At 41.9% G+C, this 17147-nt stretch overlaps 1 protein-coding gene across 1 annotated transcript in view; it reads left to right on the forward strand.

Annotated features, from left to right (window-relative positions):
* si:cabz01090165.1 (uncharacterized protein LOC100333421 homolog) overlaps nt 1–14637 on the forward strand; it is a 17659-nt gene extending 3022 nt beyond the window's left edge. The window contains exons 3-6 of the mRNA XM_034864490.1: nt 2573–2739; nt 5665–5905; nt 12711–12923; nt 14323–14637. Coding sequence (XP_034720381.1) covers nt 2573–2739; nt 5665–5905; nt 12711–12923; nt 14323–14637 — 936 coding nt within the window. The remainder of the gene's footprint in view (nt 1–2572; nt 2740–5664; nt 5906–12710; nt 12924–14322) is intronic.
* The last annotated feature ends 2510 nt before the right edge of the window (nt 14638–17147 follow it).

Genomic DNA, 17147 nt, shown 5'->3' on the forward strand with positions numbered 1-17147 from the left:
GAGTGCTGTGTGGACACGATGCCACATGTCTGGCTCTGACTCTCAAGTCTTTCTAGGATCACTCAGACATGTCGGCCTCCTCGGCTCAGCTGGACACCTTTTTAATAACCAGGCCCTAAAATAAACTGCCGTCCCCTTTTCATTAAATGACCACGTCCTGTCTCTGCTCATTAAAAGTCTGGCACTGAAGCACCGAAGTGTCCCCTCTGGACCTGGTCTCAGACCTCTACAGAGACACGTGAGCTCACTAATGGACAGGACCTCCTGAACCTCAGCCTGATCTCTCGCCCGTCCATTTCTATCACTCTCTCTCTCTCTCTCTCTCTCTCTCTCTTCTGCCTCTCATTGTTCAGATTTAAATGGGTTTTATTTAGAGATGATCTGGTTCCGAGTTCTCCATCCATCCATCCATCCATCTTCAGCTGCTAATCCGGTATCAGGTCTCGGGGGCAGCAGCTCCCTCAGGGTGTTTGTACGATATGTTGTAGGTTGTTGCTCCGACATAAGCACTGTTAGCACGAGATTCCCAGTTCATAGGACAAAGCCAGATGATTGACACACCCGTCCATCCACCCTGAAACTAAGCATGAACGTGAGTCATTTCTTTCTGTATATGAAAAGTCATTAATTCTTAAGCTGTTGTTACACCACTCAAACGGAGACGCTCATAGTAGTGTATAAAAATACAGTTTTATTCCTTCACAGTAGGATTTATCACACAGCGAGTTCAAGAGTTCACTACAAAGCGTGTCTTCTTCTCACATGTATTACAGTATCTTGTAACCACACATCACTGCACAGGTAGCCCCCTACTGGCAGGATGAAGAACTGCATAACTAACCGTAGAAATACGTGCTTCGCTGCAGTACTAATCAGAATGCAGATAAATGATGTGTTATCTGTAAACCAAACAAAGTCCTTTCAATAGGGTTAATTCCAGGTGCTACACTATTAGGGACTTAATTATGTTTTCACTCTTTGAATTCCCCATCGAAGCAGTTCACGGGTTCTTTTATCAATAAGAAAATAAGAATCTCTTCAGCCTGAAAGCAATAAAGCACACATTATCGTAAGGTGAGCTGAGGCGTTGTGACGTCCAGACAGAGTTGTGATTGTGTGAATTATGAGAGCAATTACAGCCGACAACACTCTGGCTGATCAACAGGCTCTTATCTCTCTCCTTCCTATTAGTCTCCCCCTTTCTCTCCATTTCCCTGCTTTTGTATTGTTGCTGAAAGTGCCGACTCGTGGCATTTCAACAGTTGTGAGAATTGTATGCAGACAATTAGAGAAAACAACAGTGACCGGGGTAACTGATCTGTGTTTCTGTCTTTCCTTTCCTTTCCTCCCTCCTTCCCCTGTTCCCATTCCTTTCCGATATCTCCCTCTATCTTCATTCCTTCACTATATTTAACTTTAGCCATTAGAGCTGCATGTTTTTATTATTAATATTTTTGTAATCTTTTTGTTGTTGTTGTCATATCAACTGGCGGAATAAACACATCGCAACAAATGGTTGCAGCATCTCGCAAAAGGCACTCTCAGATTTTATATGGAAATGGTTTCCAACATGCTTTTATTTAACAAATTGAACTTTAAATGAAATACAAGAAAGCACCCATATTATTCTTATTATTTAGGTTCATAGTTGTATTTTGAGGTTGTACCAGAATAGGTTTACATGGTTTTATTTTCAAAAACACCATAATTTTGTTGGACTGGACATTGCTGCAGATCCAGTTTTCACCATGTGTGTCTGGGTCTCTGTTTTTGCTCCAGAGTGAAACATCTCACTTCCATACTATCTTTGTTGGGACATGTTGCACATGCTAAGTAGCTCGGTAAGGTCCCTTCAGCTAGATAACTCTTTCTCCAGCTTTGGTCAGTCCAAGGCAGGATTAGCTGGGAGACTTCTTCTAGACCAGGGACACTTGTGGAATACCTGCACAACAGGGACAGGAAGTAGAACGGGGACAGGAAGTAGTGTTTTGCCACTGACGGCGAGCTAGCATGGTAGCGTTAGCATGCTATGGTTAGCCACCTCATCTCTAGTGACGTAGAAAGCCGTGCAGATTTTAAACAGCTCACCCGGAAAATGAAGACTGAGGACATTCAGAAACTGTATCTCACTCCAAACACCATGGATATTTTTGTTCTAAGTTTTTACGTGTGCGAAAGCACCAGAGACTCAAAATAAGACCCCAAATCCCAGGAAAATTTCTTTTTTCATTATATGGGCTCTTTAAAAAAGACAGTTACATTTCTAAGTGCAATTTTCTACTGAGATTTTCTTTCATCTAACACATGAAATCATTCTTTTGTAATTATCCCTCATGTATTTATTTCAATATTCAACATGTTGTATAAAAGAACGTAACCACTGCTTAGATTTTACCCAGAAGTGTAAATCACCCATTATAATAAACCCTCTTTTCCCCTTTTATGTTTCTGAAGTAGGGAATAATGACTACTGATTTTTGCAATTAAAGTTGTAGATGCAACGCTGCACAAACAGTGATTTTTTGAGTCTTTGATTATGCTTACAGTCTCTGTCCCTGTCCCCCCGACGCAGGACTTCCTGGAGACTCTGGAGGACTTGGATCTGAGCTACAACAACCTGGTGAACATCCCCTGGGACACCATCGCCCTGCTGGTCAGCGTCAACACCCTCAGCCTCGACCACAACCTCATCGAGAACGTCCCCGAGGGAATCTTCTCCAACCTGCACAAACTGGCCAGGTCAGGATCACGTGATCACGTTACAGCTGCAGCCTCAAGACAGCTGATTACCATCATGCCTTCCCTGGCAATGCTCCACCCAGTGGCCAAACGTAGAACTGCAGATTAATGAACATAATCAATGTGGCATATAAATAAAACAAAAACAAAAGTGTTGTAATGGCTCCAACACTAGCTTTTGGTTTTCTTACCATTCCCATGCATTATCTGCAGGAAATGCATTATCCCTGTTTGCATATTCATTATTGCTCTTTAATGATTAGCCCTGATTCCAAAGTGCTGCCTGCAAACACTGCAGTACAGGAGCACATTTAGGTCTTTCAGTGAAAGTCTGCCCACTGTGACTTTGGTCTTGTTGTACTAAGACACACTTTCCCCCCAGTATGGTTGAGTGCACTGCATAGGGCGTTGATATAAAACACAGCTAGAGCTGTTTTTAATCGCTTGATGGATGTTAATAGCCTCCTTTTGCTCGTAGTTTTAGATTTACAGCACACGCTCTCTGCAGTCTCAGCCACTTTCACAAAAACCACGGAGGCAGTTTGTCCCCAAACCAGCGCTCATAAACCCAATGCACGCTGCGTGCCCGGGCCCGGCACTGACCGGCAAACTACACACACTACAACATACAAACACAAGCAGCTGAAGAGCCAGATATTTTATTGTTTTCTCAGAAGTTGGTGTTCTTTCCTTCATCAGGCGGTTGTTGATATGGCGGCGGTTGTGTCGGCTTCTGTCAGTGTGTTTTGTGTGTGTTTTATGCCCCCTGGTGGCCAAACATAGTCACTGCTATAGCTGATCAAAATCAATCGATTTGTTTGGAGCCTGGTCCTAGCTAGCGAGCAAGTGGACATCAAGGTGACGTATATTATGTAAGACGAGAGATGTAAGGGGCACTATGACAAACCTACGGCTAATTGAGACTTCTATTTATTATCTTTTAAATTGACAATCATCCTATTTGTAATCCATAGCTGTTTAACCTGTGACACTATTGCTTGTTTCCCCTTTTCCACTTCCTGGCTCCGCCTGACATCCGCCCTGTACAACCCATCTACGTGGTTTGGCCATTGAAAGTGGTTTGTAACCAACAAATATTGGTCTGTATTAATATATGTGGTTGCATGCATGTGTGCAATTTAATTTTCCTGGCACCGAATAACATTTGAACCCCATTAACGGTAATCAATTTCAATTTACGTCCCACTGAACAGCAGTCTTAAAAAGAAAACAGCAGCCAGGTTTTTAAAAAAAAAAACACTCATGCATTTATTAAAAAGACGGTAATGGGTTATATTTGCCCCGGAGACACAAGACACATCGACCAGCTGGTGGAACTGTGTGTTTGTCTGTGTGCACAGGTGACCATTTTACACACACACACACACACACACACACATACACAGACACACACACACAGCACAAAGCTGCCGCCCATGAAACAACATAATTGAGTTTTTGTAAAGTTCAGCACGCTCACTGCTCTCAACATGCATTAACTTCTTGTTAAGTCATCGCGGTTGTCTAATACTTCTGGAGGGATTGGGGGGGGGGGGAACATTCCTCGGGTTTGTTGTTATTACGAGTCTTCAGGTCCAATGTTTTGGCATATTAATACATATCACTACTCAATTCCCCGAGATGGTGCAGTGGCTGGATGACATGAAACCCAACCTGGATATTTGTCCACTGTTGGATCTCATTATTCGGGTGTTAGTTTGTGATTGGACTTGTTGTGTGAGTCCCAATTTTCCTCAACCTGTCCCATCCAGCTGTACATTTATTACATTTATTTTCAACATGTCGGTCAGTATGCCTTTCGATGTTGAGCAGGAGCCCGAGACTTGGTTTAACTCTTGTATTGTCTTCACTTCGGGACCCTCTCGTGTCCCTCGGGTTAAACTGACCCGGGACTTATTCAGGGTTTTAAAAACAATTCTGAAATAAAATTTTACTTCATAATCCAGTAACAAATATTGTCTTTATCTCAATTTTAACTCTCATGTTGTCCTTGGGTCAAATTGACCCCTTTTTTTCTGTTTAATTTTTTTGGTTGTTGTCACAAAAAGCCGAAAATCAATAACATTAAAATTATCAAAAAACACCAAAACATTGAAAACGTGACACAAATGTCGGAAAAAGCAATAATAATGTTGAAAAAAGTGACCATTGTTGAAGTGAAGACAACACAAGGGTTAAACAGCTGAGATAACATCTATGTTCAGGGAATGCATCAGTCTCTACTAGCACACTATTAAACATGGAATTGGGGTTCGTTTTTTGTCATAAGGTAAATAAATTATTAAATTAAAAACCTGGTTGACACCAGACCCCTTCTCCGCGGGTGGCTCTTCATTCACAGCCCGTCTCCAAAGGGGCGTCACCAACGGGGACCGCTCAAATGTCTCAGGGCGCAATGGGATAGTCCTTCAACCAATCAGATCAAGGGTCCAGGGCACGTAGCAGCGACAGCGGCACCAATCACAATCGTTGAGGATAGCGCAGATGTTACATGACGGCCAACGATAGTGATTGGAGCCTCGATTTGAAAAAGTTGGAAATGGGCTTGAATGGGCTTTTGGCCAGACTGACTTGCAGAGTGAATCTCAGATTCACCAAAATGGAAGGATATTTTCTTCCTCTTTCCTAGAGCTGTGTAGATGGAATTATTACTTTATGTTATCGCTGTTGTTATAACTTCAAACTGATGAGAGTTAATATTAAATCCATTTCAAACAGGTTAACAGAAGTGAACTGTGCACACTGACATAGCAAACTTTAAACAAGTGCTTTGGGTTTTTTTAACAATTAATTCCATTTAATTTAACGAACTGATCTACGCCCGTCCCCGTCTACCATAAAGCTCAGAGTGAAATGACCGTAACAGACCGATCCCTCTCCCTGCGTCTCTGTCCCCACCTCCAGACTAGACATGACCTCCAACAAGCTGAAGAAGATCCCTCCGGACCCGTTGTTCCTGCGGATCCCCGTCTACGCCAAGATGAAGGGCTCCCCGCTGCTGGCGCTGGTCTTGAGTTTCGGCGGGAACCCCCTGCACTGTAACTGTGAGCTGGTGTGGCTGCGGCGACTGACCCGGGAGGACGACCTCGAGACCTGCGCTTCCCCCAGAGACCTGGCCGGCAAATACTTCTGGACCATCAGAGAGGTTTGTTAAAGTTGCTGCGGTGAGACATTAAAGCTGCAAAAGTGCGGTCAGAGAAACCCTCCAAACTAATGGAGGAGTCAGAGGTTACACTTGCTCTTTACGCAATCGCGCCCCCTCCCCCAAGAGCAATTGCAGCCCTTCAAGTCGTGATATTTGGGCAAAGGTCTCAGAGACATCAAAGTTTTCTAAGTCCAAGCTTCCCAGAAGAGTGCGTGAAGTGGCTCTTTACTCCAGAAACGCCCCATTTGTCTTCATGCGAGCCGCGGGGTGTTCAGGCAGCCCGGCAGGAAGTAAAAGCGAGGCTATCCATTCAATTTACCAATAAATTGAATTATTTGTAAAGATAAAGAGACTCAAAAAGAGACAAAAAATAAACAAAACGCAGCACAGGCACCCAGTGGGGTGACGCTTTGGCTACATTGAACGCGTAACAGTGGTGATCCATATGTTCCATACAAGTTAGAGTGCGGATCGGGACGGATTTTTCTGTCCAAGCCCGGCCCGCGTCCCACACAATTAAAATCGCATTTGTTTCTCATACTAATGACACATGTACGTTTGTTTGTGTGGAAAGCTTTTATTAACATCATATGTGGGGGATTACGTCAGTAAATCTGAGTAAAATTAATACCTTGCTTAACCTGTATTGATAAGCCGCCCCAATAAGAGATGTTCACTCACACATATACTGTACATGTTTAGTTTAATGCCTTGCTGCCGCTGCTGAGAGTGTAATATAATAGGCTTACTTGATAGTTATAGCACCTTTTACAGACAAAGGAGCAAAGTGCTTCACATGATAAAAATTTGTAAAATACAGTAAGACCCAAACAGTAAATAAGCAAGCAAAAAAGAAAAAACAAACCAATAGAAATAAAAAACCCAAAAGTTATAAACAGGAAAAAAGAATGAGTTTACACAAAAAAATGTTCAATACCTTATCGCGCTGATGTGACCGAGCCCGACCCGAACCCGAGCATCCTCTCTAAAAATCTGTTTGGACCCGGCCCGGCCCGTCGGGTACCGTCGGGCTCGGGTCGGGTATCCATCCTCTAATACCCATATGCTCCACTCTGTTCCTAACGCTGACGTCAAGCAACTTCAACGTGCACGCAAAGCATTCTGGGAAGGCGGCACTGCATTTGAAAAAATGCTACGCCGCGTCAGAAAGCTGTCCGTTGTCGTTGTCAGTAGCCGAACACCTCTGGGTGCTTCCTCACACTTACACCTACAGCACTTTACATTTTAAACCTTGATAAATGTCTCTGGTTTGACCAAAGACGAAGGAAACTAAGTCACAAGACGAGTCAGTTCAACTGTGGTTAAGTTCAAAGATTTTGGTTCACGTCAGTGTCACTTAGACATGAATTCATGAGAAGATCAGGTCCCGGTTTACGAAAGACAAAAACAAAATGAGCCTTTAACCCTCCTGCTTAACCCTTTTTCTAAAAGTTTCTATTAGAGTGATTTGGGTTTCTTTTAACCAAGTTGTCAAAAAGAATAACGTGGATGGTTCCCTACGGCGCCTATCACCAGTTAAACAACTGATCTGTCTGATTTTATAGTATTTAAAGAAAAAAAACAATAGAAAAATTGACAGAAATGTAGTGGAAAATAATCCAACAAAAATATCGACAAAAGCATAAAAAAAAAGTGACAAAACACGTCAGAGAAAGCTTCAAAAACCTGGTCAAAACAACATCAAAAATGTCCAAAAAATAGACTAAGAACTTCAGGAAAAGTGACAAAAGGGTCTGGAGGCTTAAACTCTTAATTCCGATTCTTTCAGGCCTGGACCTGCTTTGATAAATAATACTAAGTATTAAAACAGAGGGAATGTTAAATGGCATCTGGATATATAATGGATCTCTTGATAACTGGAGCCCCGAGTCATCATTCTTTTCATCACTGTTTTTCTTGAATTTGGGTGTTTTATTTCATTTTCTAGCATTTCAAGAAGAAAAAAATTGAAAGAGTGACAGAAATGTAGATGGAAAAAATCCAACAAAAACGTCAGCAACAACCCCAAAAAAAATCAACAAAGGCATTGGAAAAAAAGTGACATAACACATCGGAGAAAGCATCAAAAACCTGATCAAAACAACAACAAAAATGTCCCAAAAATTGACTAAGAAAGAAAAATGACAAAGGTTTCTGGAGGTCTGGACCTGCTGTGATAAACAGAGGGAATGTTAAATGGCTTCTGGTTGATGATCTTTTTACCTTTGTGGGGTAACAAATTAACACAACGTTGGACCTCTTGATAACCGGAGTCCCGAGTCATCATTAGCCGGCTAATTCTGTCGCTTACAAAATGATTCATTTAAACATGTAGACCATATAAGTTGCATTGTGTGTGTTTATGCGCTGCAAACCCTGCAGCAAAACAAAGTTTTTGCACGAGGACTTTTCTCCTCAAGGTGAGGCGGCCAGATGGTCGGTGTCACGCAGCAGGGAACCCCCCGGTCAAAGTGTGGAGTCATGGAGTCTGCTATGCAACAATGCATCAGAAGCATGACTTTGCATTACGTGCAGTGCTGCTCATGAGTATAGGAACCCCTGCTTCAGTTGACTAAAAAGAGGAATAAAAAAAAAAACATCTTTTGGAAATTGATCTTGTTGCCTTGATTAAAAAATGAGGAAAAATCAAACCTTTAAAGACGCAGATTTTCTTTGTGAATGAATAATGTGTCTTAAATTTAAAATATTCTTCCTTAAAATACAGGGGGCCTATGTTGAATTCCCATAGAGGCATTATTATTATTATTAAAGGCGAGTTATTTCATGGATCAGGATACTATGCATCCTGATAAAGTTCTCTTGGCACACGTATTAATGTGAATTTTTTTTGAGGATACTTGTGTTTTATCTGTTTAACTGATTGTGTGTAAAGCACTTTGAATTGCCCTGTTGCTGAAATGTGCTCTACAAATAAAGCTGCCTTGCCTTGCCTTGGCCTTTGGATTTACAACGTGTTGGAGCTGCATGTTGCAGTTAGAAGGTGTGGGACTAAAGTTGGAGGAGGAGCCGCTGGGGAAATCTCTCCAGACGATAGCAGCTCTACTGATACTTGTAGAGATAACAGACGTAAGTGGTGGGGTTCAAGGAGTTCCCTTAAAGCTGATGATATGGAGGGTTTAGCCTCACCTGGATATCTCCAGGAGCCGACCCCTCGGGGCTCCTTGAGAGCTTCAATGAGAAGTGGAGGTGCACCGGGAGATAAAGACGGGATTAATTGGTATCATCTTAGAAGAGGATGTGGTACAGACCTTTGCTTCACCTCGGGTAATAGTCCCGGACCTCCCTCCGAGCGCCGCTGTAGGATCACTGTAAGAGGATTAGTGTCGTATAGAGGTCGATCCACAGACCTCCGTGTCACCAAAGTGTCCGGGCATATTAATACTGGGAGAGTTTAACGGCCTCGGTCCCACTGCAAGGACGAGCGAGCGTCCCCGGCATCCATCAGAGGGCTGACACCAGCCATTAGCCGCCAAGGGAAGTCCTGCTGGGAAATCAATGAAAAAGATGCACTGCTCGGGCTATGGGGGGGGGGGGGGGGGGGGGGGGGGGGGGGGGGGGGGGGGGGGGGGGGGGGGGGGGGGGGGGGGGGGTCATATATAGAGGTTTAGTCCTCGGGTTCGACTCTGACCTGCGACACTTTGCTGCATGTCATTCCCCCTCTGAATATATGTAAAAAATATATAAAATTAAAAAAAAAAAGTTTTTAAAATCGGCCATTATAGATGCAGATACCGATGTATCTGCATTTATGATGTGTCTAATATCATAAATATCATTATCAGCCGATAATATCGACCCGCCGATATATCGGTCGGGCTCTACCACGAACCTTGACAAGCTTGTCAAGTCCTCTAGCCCCACTAGACAATATTAACATTTAAGAAACTGGAATCAGGTATTTTTTTGACTTTTTTTCTTAAGAAATGACTCAAACCGATTTAGTCGATGATCAAAATAGTTGCCAGTTATTTTAATTTATTTAATTTTTAATCGTTTAATCGATCAATCTCCTGTATCGTTTTTCTATGGACTCGGACTTGTCTCGGCCGCTGGTCTTGACCGAGTCCAGGTGTCTTTAAAAAAGGTGTCGGGGAAAGTGAAACCCAAAATGATTGTCTCGATACTGTCGTGCATAAGACCTTCTTTCTGTCCTGGACTCGGTCTTGACTCGGACTTAAACCTTTTTGGACTCTGTCTTGTCTTGGACTCAAACTTCTTTGGACTTGGTCTTGACTCGGACTCGACTAGTTCTGGTCTCAGACTTGTCTTGAACTGGACTAAGGTGATCTTGACCACGGCCCTGATGAGTGTTATATAATTAACTTTACTCACTTACTTCCCTCCAACGCAATGGATGGAAGCTATAATATGGCTGTAACAGCCTGAAAAAGATTTAAAATATAGCATTAATTAGACATTCAAGCCTTTAATTTGAAAATCCTACATCAGACTGGTCCGATATTACCTGAGTGACACGCTGGACATGTGTTGTTTTACCCAGACTTGGAATGAACCTGGCTCAACAGGAGGATTCCTTTTTAGAGTACCCTAAAAAAAGAGTAAAATATGCCTTTAACAGCCTAAAAAAAATGTAAATTTAGCTTTACTTTTAAGCACTTAATTATTAAATCCTACATCAGAATGCTCAAATAACTAACAGTGCTCACCTGTTTGGTGCATGAGCACCGCTTCTTCTCCAACGCAAAAATGAAAAAGGGGACAAAATCGTTGGAATTTTAGGATAACTTAAAAAAAAAAAAAAGACTGACACTTATTAAGCCGAGACGAGATAACAAGTTTTCCCCTCAGATGGCCAACGATCTCACACTTTCACACTTCCACACACTCGCATCACAAGAGTTCAATCACAGCCTTCTTTATAGTCTGAGCTTCATGGGAGCAGTTGAGGGTCAGACTGTAATACAGGACTGAAAGACGCTGGTGCCGTGTTCGGGTCCACAGCCGAGCGGCCATCAGCCCAGCAATCCTCTCTGCTGGTAACAAGACCCAAGAAGGACGCCGAGAAATGGCTTTGAAAATGCACTGAGTGGCTGGAATGATGAGTAAGCCCGGGAAAGCCTTGGCAGGCCCTGCAATAATACTCCACCAGGGTTTTGGCTGGCTTTACAGCGGCTTAGGTGCCAGCGGGTGGGTTTTAAATATTGCGAGGGCTGAAATGTGCACACAATTGAACTCCTTCTGAAAGCCTGAACCCTGTGTGCACAGCACAAGTACTGTTCTTCTTTTGAAATTGACATGTTTTTTTTATATCTGCTTGGGTATTTTTTTTTTATCTCGCTTGTTGATGAGTTTTCTCGTTCTTGGTGTTTTATGGTCTCTAAATCGAAAACTAGTTTAAATCAAGATTTCTCCTCTTGCCGGGCGGCAGTGTGAACGAATAGGACAAAATGTGCATCGTCAATTTAAAAAAGTGTCTTACAACATTATGGAAAGGATCTCTACAGAGATAGACCTTTTTAATAGAGAGTAAGATCCTTTTTGTCATGCCAGAAACCGAAATCGCAAACCCTGAACCCACCAGACTCCATTTAAAAAACATTACTTTTAGTTTTAACACAGACAGCAGATTATTTCACATGTAAGTCGGTTAACTATGTGTTCATTTCAACCAAAACTAGAGTTGTTATTGTTGTGAAATTAGAAAGACGACCCAAAAACGGCTTTTCATGGTTTTAATATGTTTCTTGGCTTTGAATAACGTGTCTTTTACGATGCTAAAATGAGTGTTCATTAGGAGTCTGGTGAGTTTGGCGTGGATGTTTAACCTTTAGTAAACAGGTCGACCTTTATCGAAATCCTTTCCATAAGGTTGCCAGACACTGAGTCTGTCAGCGGCAAAACAGCACTTACATCTGTGGATGTAAATTGATGGTGCGCAATTGCCCAATAACTTATATATATTATATAGTTTCATTCGTCGCTGCCATCTGCAGAATTCTTGCTCATTACCGGACCAGTTTCCCATCAGTCACTTAGACAACAATACATAGGAAGATAGGGTCCGTTTGATGATCTTCCGTATCATTTAATGCAATGATTCCCGAAGTGGGGGTCGGGACCCAGAGAGGGGATGGGGTGTAATATAAAAATAAAAAAATAAAAATTTTAAGACGATTAGAAACAGCATATGTTAGCCATGATTTTAACACAAGATAAAACTCGTGGCTACATTTTAAAATAAAACCAAGCAAATACATAAAAAGGGAACAGCTCTTTTGATTTGACACAAGGTGCAAATCGTGTGACATCCGAGCTGGAGGACGCGTCCGTTGGACTGTCCAGAGACCGGACCCCGAAGACGGCGTGTAATAAGACGCTGGCTGAGTTTGGGATTTCGGTTGAGAGGGAAGACCCACAGCTATCAATGGCGGCCTCGGATGTGCTGACGCCGTTTGGCACTTGTGCGAAAAGACTTTCTCGGCACTGCTGCACCTTAAAAATAAATCCAGATGGCGATTGAGTGTGGAGGCGGATCTCCGAGTACTGGTCTCCAACATTAAACCAGGACTGGACTCTGTGCTCCAAACATACTGCACATCCATCTCATTAGGTTAAGTTCAAATTAAAGTAATGAGTAAATCACTGTATAATGATGTAAGTGCGTTCTCAGTTGCACGCTATGTTTAAATACGTTTATAGTGTATAGTCGGGGGGGTCGCAAGTCACTTGCACCGTTACTTTGGGGGTCGTGGGCTGAAAGTTTTGGGAACCCCTGATTTACTGTACGACTTATATATTTTCGTGGTCCCGTGTCGCCTGACAGGAGGAGTTTGTTTGCGAGCCCCCGATGATAACTCGTCACACCTCCAAGATGTTTGTGATGGAGGGTCAGGAGGTCAGCCTGCGCTGCAAGTCCATCGGAGACCCCGAGCCCTCGACCCACTGGGTCAGTCCGGACGGGAAGCTGATCGGCAACACGTCCAGAACCGTCTGCTACGAGAACGGCTCGCTGGACATCCTCAAGGCCTCGGTCAAGGTAGGGTCGCGGTTTCCCTGGCCCGGGACAACATGGCTGTGTGTGCTCTGTTGATTTAAGATTTATTCTTAAACTGTTGGTCAGTCTGAAAAACGTTTTACTTTTTTTTTTAAATATATATATATATCTTTTAATTTTGTGTCTGCTGTCAGTCCTTATACGCCGTCTTTCAACACTTGTGTTGTCTTCCCATCAAAATTGAAAATCAACACTTTTGTTGATGTTTTTTATGTTTTTTTTTTACATTTTTGTCCCTTTATTCAACACTTTAGCCGTTTTTTTTATGTTTGTTTTAAAGTTTTTTTGACGCTTTCAACACTACATAACACTAACTTATTAAATTTAGTATTTTACCTTATGTTTGAGCAGAAATTAGGAAAATGTTGAAAATCTAAATAAAGGATCTTCCCGTCAAAATTAAAAAATACTTTATTATATATAGCCTATTTTAAAAAACACAACAACATTTTTGAATGTTTGTCACTTTTGACATCAACACTACGTAACACTAACTTATTAAGTTTAGTTTTACAGTTATTTTTGGAATTTATGGTCAATAAAGCTCATTTATAGGGAATTATACCTAATGTTTGAGTTAGAAAAGCAGAAATTAGGAATTATTGAGACTAAAATTAAAGGAATGGATGTTGATGATAATCACAGACTGGAATATGTCAACTTTTACTCAATACTATTTCAAAAACACTTCCATTTGTTTTACAATGCTATAAAATTGAATATGACGGCCCAAAATGAATGAAAGTAGAGATTTGTACTTGGAAAAGAGCGCTGGGTGCAATCAATCATGTTATTTTGGGGAATTAAAAAGAACATTGATCTTTTTGACCCCAGGACCACTTGAGGGTTCAGGACAGACAGTTCCTTATTTGGTTGTGGAAACAAGAAAACAAATGAAGTTTGAATGATAACGAAAGAGATCAGTGGGTTCTGAGTCTTATTTTGGGGCGTTTACGCAAATTCCAAAGGACATGAAGGGACAAAATACGTTGTCTGAAGGTTGCCGGTGTGTAAAAACCGAGTGCAGAAGGTCCAACATGTAGCTTAAAGTAAAGAATAAACCGTTCAAATGATCAGCTTAATTTAACGTGAATGAATCAATGGTTGAAACATTAAGTTTTACAACATGTTGTAGTAGCCTAGTAGGCTGAATGTACCATTGCAGACCAAACCAAGGGACTGTTCCCTGTATGTAGTAGTGTTATACATTATATTGTTGTATACATCGGTAATAACGGGGTACGTGACTTCATCTGTTGGGCTGTGGGGGTACCTCGGACTGAAAAGGTTTGGGAACCAGGGTCACAGGGAACCAACAAACCAAGTCAAAGCGAGGGTAAATTCTGGGTCTTCTCTGTCCTTTTGTTCCGTTGATTTGTAGGATTCTGGAAAGTTCACGTGCATCGCATCCAACGCCGCCGGGGAGGCCACCGCTCCGGTCGAGTTAGTCGTCAACCCCTCGCCCCACTTTGACCCTAAACTGGACCCCGACCCGGGGCCTTCGGACATCCCCACGTCCATCAAGTCCAACGTCAGCGGGGGTCACGCCCGGTACGACCAGCAGAGGGTCAGCGTGTCGGATCTAACGTCCAGTACTGCTACCATCAGGTGGCCCCCGCAGAACCACATACCAGGAGTCCGCATGTACCAGATCCAGTACAACAGCTCCACGGACGATATCCTCATTTACAGGTAAGAGAGTTTGTGTTGGATAGAGGGGGATTCAATTAAACTTGTTTTTGGACAAGACCAAACTAGCCTCACACTGCCAGACCTAGCTCCACACCGCTTTGGGTTTATCCCGCCTGTTGGACCCGTTCACCAAAACTTTCTGTATCAGAACTACGACAAAAGAACGTGGAAAAAGGGATAAAAAACATGAAAAAGCAATAAAAACTTTTTTTTTTAATTGACAAAAACATAATTTTAAAACGTCAAAAAAAGTGACACTTTTTTTTTTTAAACATTAGAAAAAGCAACAAGTAATTGTTTAAAAGATTGACAAAAACATAATTTTAAAACGTCAAAAAAGTGAGAAAAAAAACATCAAAAACATTGGAAAAATCAACAAAAAAATGTTTAAAAAAAGACTAAATTAATTTTAAAAAAAGTCAAAAAGTGACAAAAACATCCAAAACATTGGAAAAATAAACAAAAAAATGTTTTAAAAAAGACTAAAATTATTTAAAAAAAAAATCAAAAAGTGACAAAAAACATCCAAAACATTGGAAAAAGCAACAGAAAAAAAATTTGAGTGACTAAAACATAAATTGAAAAACGTCAAAGTGACAAAAAAAATTAGAATAAAATTAAGAAAAACGTTGAGAAAAGTGTAAACCCAGGAAAACCAGTGTTGCAGGTCGACGGGACGACAACACAAGGGTTAAGGCAGAGATGAGGACTCGGGTTTGAGACTTGGACTTGAGGCTCACACAGGGACTTCAGACTAGACCTGGGACTCGTCCTTAACATACTTCAGACTCGAGACGCAGGACTCGTGAACAGTCCTGTTGTGTAACGTCTCCGCTGCCCACACGCGTAAGACAGGACGACAAACATCCTTCATCCTTTAGTGTTCATCAGTCGTGACACGAGAAAAAGGAGATGAGTGAACGTTACCCAACCTATTTATATTTTTGTAATTTTGTAATTTTTTTTTTTACAATTTGGAATTATATTCGACTTTGGGAATTCGTTCCAACAGACCTAGGACGCAGTCAGTCAGCCCCTAAAGATCTGGCTACCCTGGCCTCACTTATAATCCATGACTCAAGTAAAACAAGCATAAAAAACACCCATTTTAGCTCACAGGGGGCAGTACTTTAGACTTTAAGTGCAAAACATTTCATAACATGAGTGGAGCTCCCTGCCAGAGCGATTGGCCTCCCCACTGTACCCGGTAATAGACGAGACTCGGGACGCCCACGCAGGTCCAGTCGCCCCGCCTCTGCAGTCTGATCCCGGGCTATACGCAGACTCTGTCGGTCAGACCAGCTCCGGCACCGAGCTCTTCATCTTCACACGCTGAGGCGCTCGCTGTACTCTGCAGCTCTTTCACTTCCACTGTTGTAATCACTGTTACGTCCCGGCCCGTATTCACTGAGCAGAACCTAGTTCTTTTATTTCTTCTCAGTTGTGTTTAAAGTCCTCATGAAATGCATGTTTGTTTCCTTCGAGTGTGGGGGCAAGCCAGTAAGTAATCTTGGCTTTTAACTCCATGTGAGCCGTCTGCTCCTCTGATGTCTCTTATTGTTTTACTCTATTTTAGTATTGATTCATTTTATCTATTTTTGAATTTTTTTAAAACCCGATGCTCTTATTTTGTTTTTACAATATTATATCTTAATTGTTTTGCATGTTTGAGTTTTTGTGCAGCACTTTGGTAACTTTGTCTTTATAAAATGAAAATAGAAATAAAGTGGATTGGATTGGATATGTTTGTGTGTTGGGGGGGGCAACAGTACATAGAAGTCACAGTTTGCTTTATACCATATATAACGACATAAGGAGCAAAGCATGTCTGCAGAGTGTGTCTGCATGACATGTGCTGTCTTTACACTCTTTACTGGATCAAAGAGTGTGAGGATGAGTCTGCGGCCGAGCTTTTGAACACGAGGAGCTCTCTGCACCTCCTCTGCAGTCTGTACAGTCGGACATTTGGTTCAGTTTGTCATGTGGAGAACAAAGTTAGAACTGCGGAGTTGAAAAGCATTGAGACCTGGTAAAACAGCCCAGCCTCATGGCAGATCTTAGATTATGGTGATATGGTGTCTGCATAAGATTGACACTGTGTACCATGCGTCTCTGAGATTTATTACTAACTGTAAAAATCTAACCCATCATTGTGACTTGTATTCCAGAGTGGGATGGCCATCGCTGTCACACAGGAGAGCAGGGCATTGGCATATTTTTATCTATAAGGCCATGCTAGGTCTGTGGCCATCGTACATCAGTAGTTTAATCACATGGAGAAGTGTTGCTTCCTATTCATTGCGATCAGATGATCACTTTCTGCTCTTTGTTCCATTTGCCCGTACAAATCTAGGAAAAAGGGCTTTTGTCTACTCCACTCCTTCTGCATGGAACTCTTTGCAAAAAGACTTGAAATTATCTGAACTTATTTCCTTAAATGCTTTTAAATCCATATTGAGAGAACTTGAAATGACCTGTTTACATTGTAAATGTTTTTAACGGTCTGTGTTATAT

Source organism: Etheostoma cragini, chromosome 3 (genome assembly GCF_013103735.1).
Source record: "Etheostoma cragini isolate CJK2018 chromosome 3, CSU_Ecrag_1.0, whole genome shotgun sequence".
Classification (NCBI taxonomy): Eukaryota; Metazoa; Chordata; class Actinopteri; order Perciformes; family Percidae; genus Etheostoma; species Etheostoma cragini.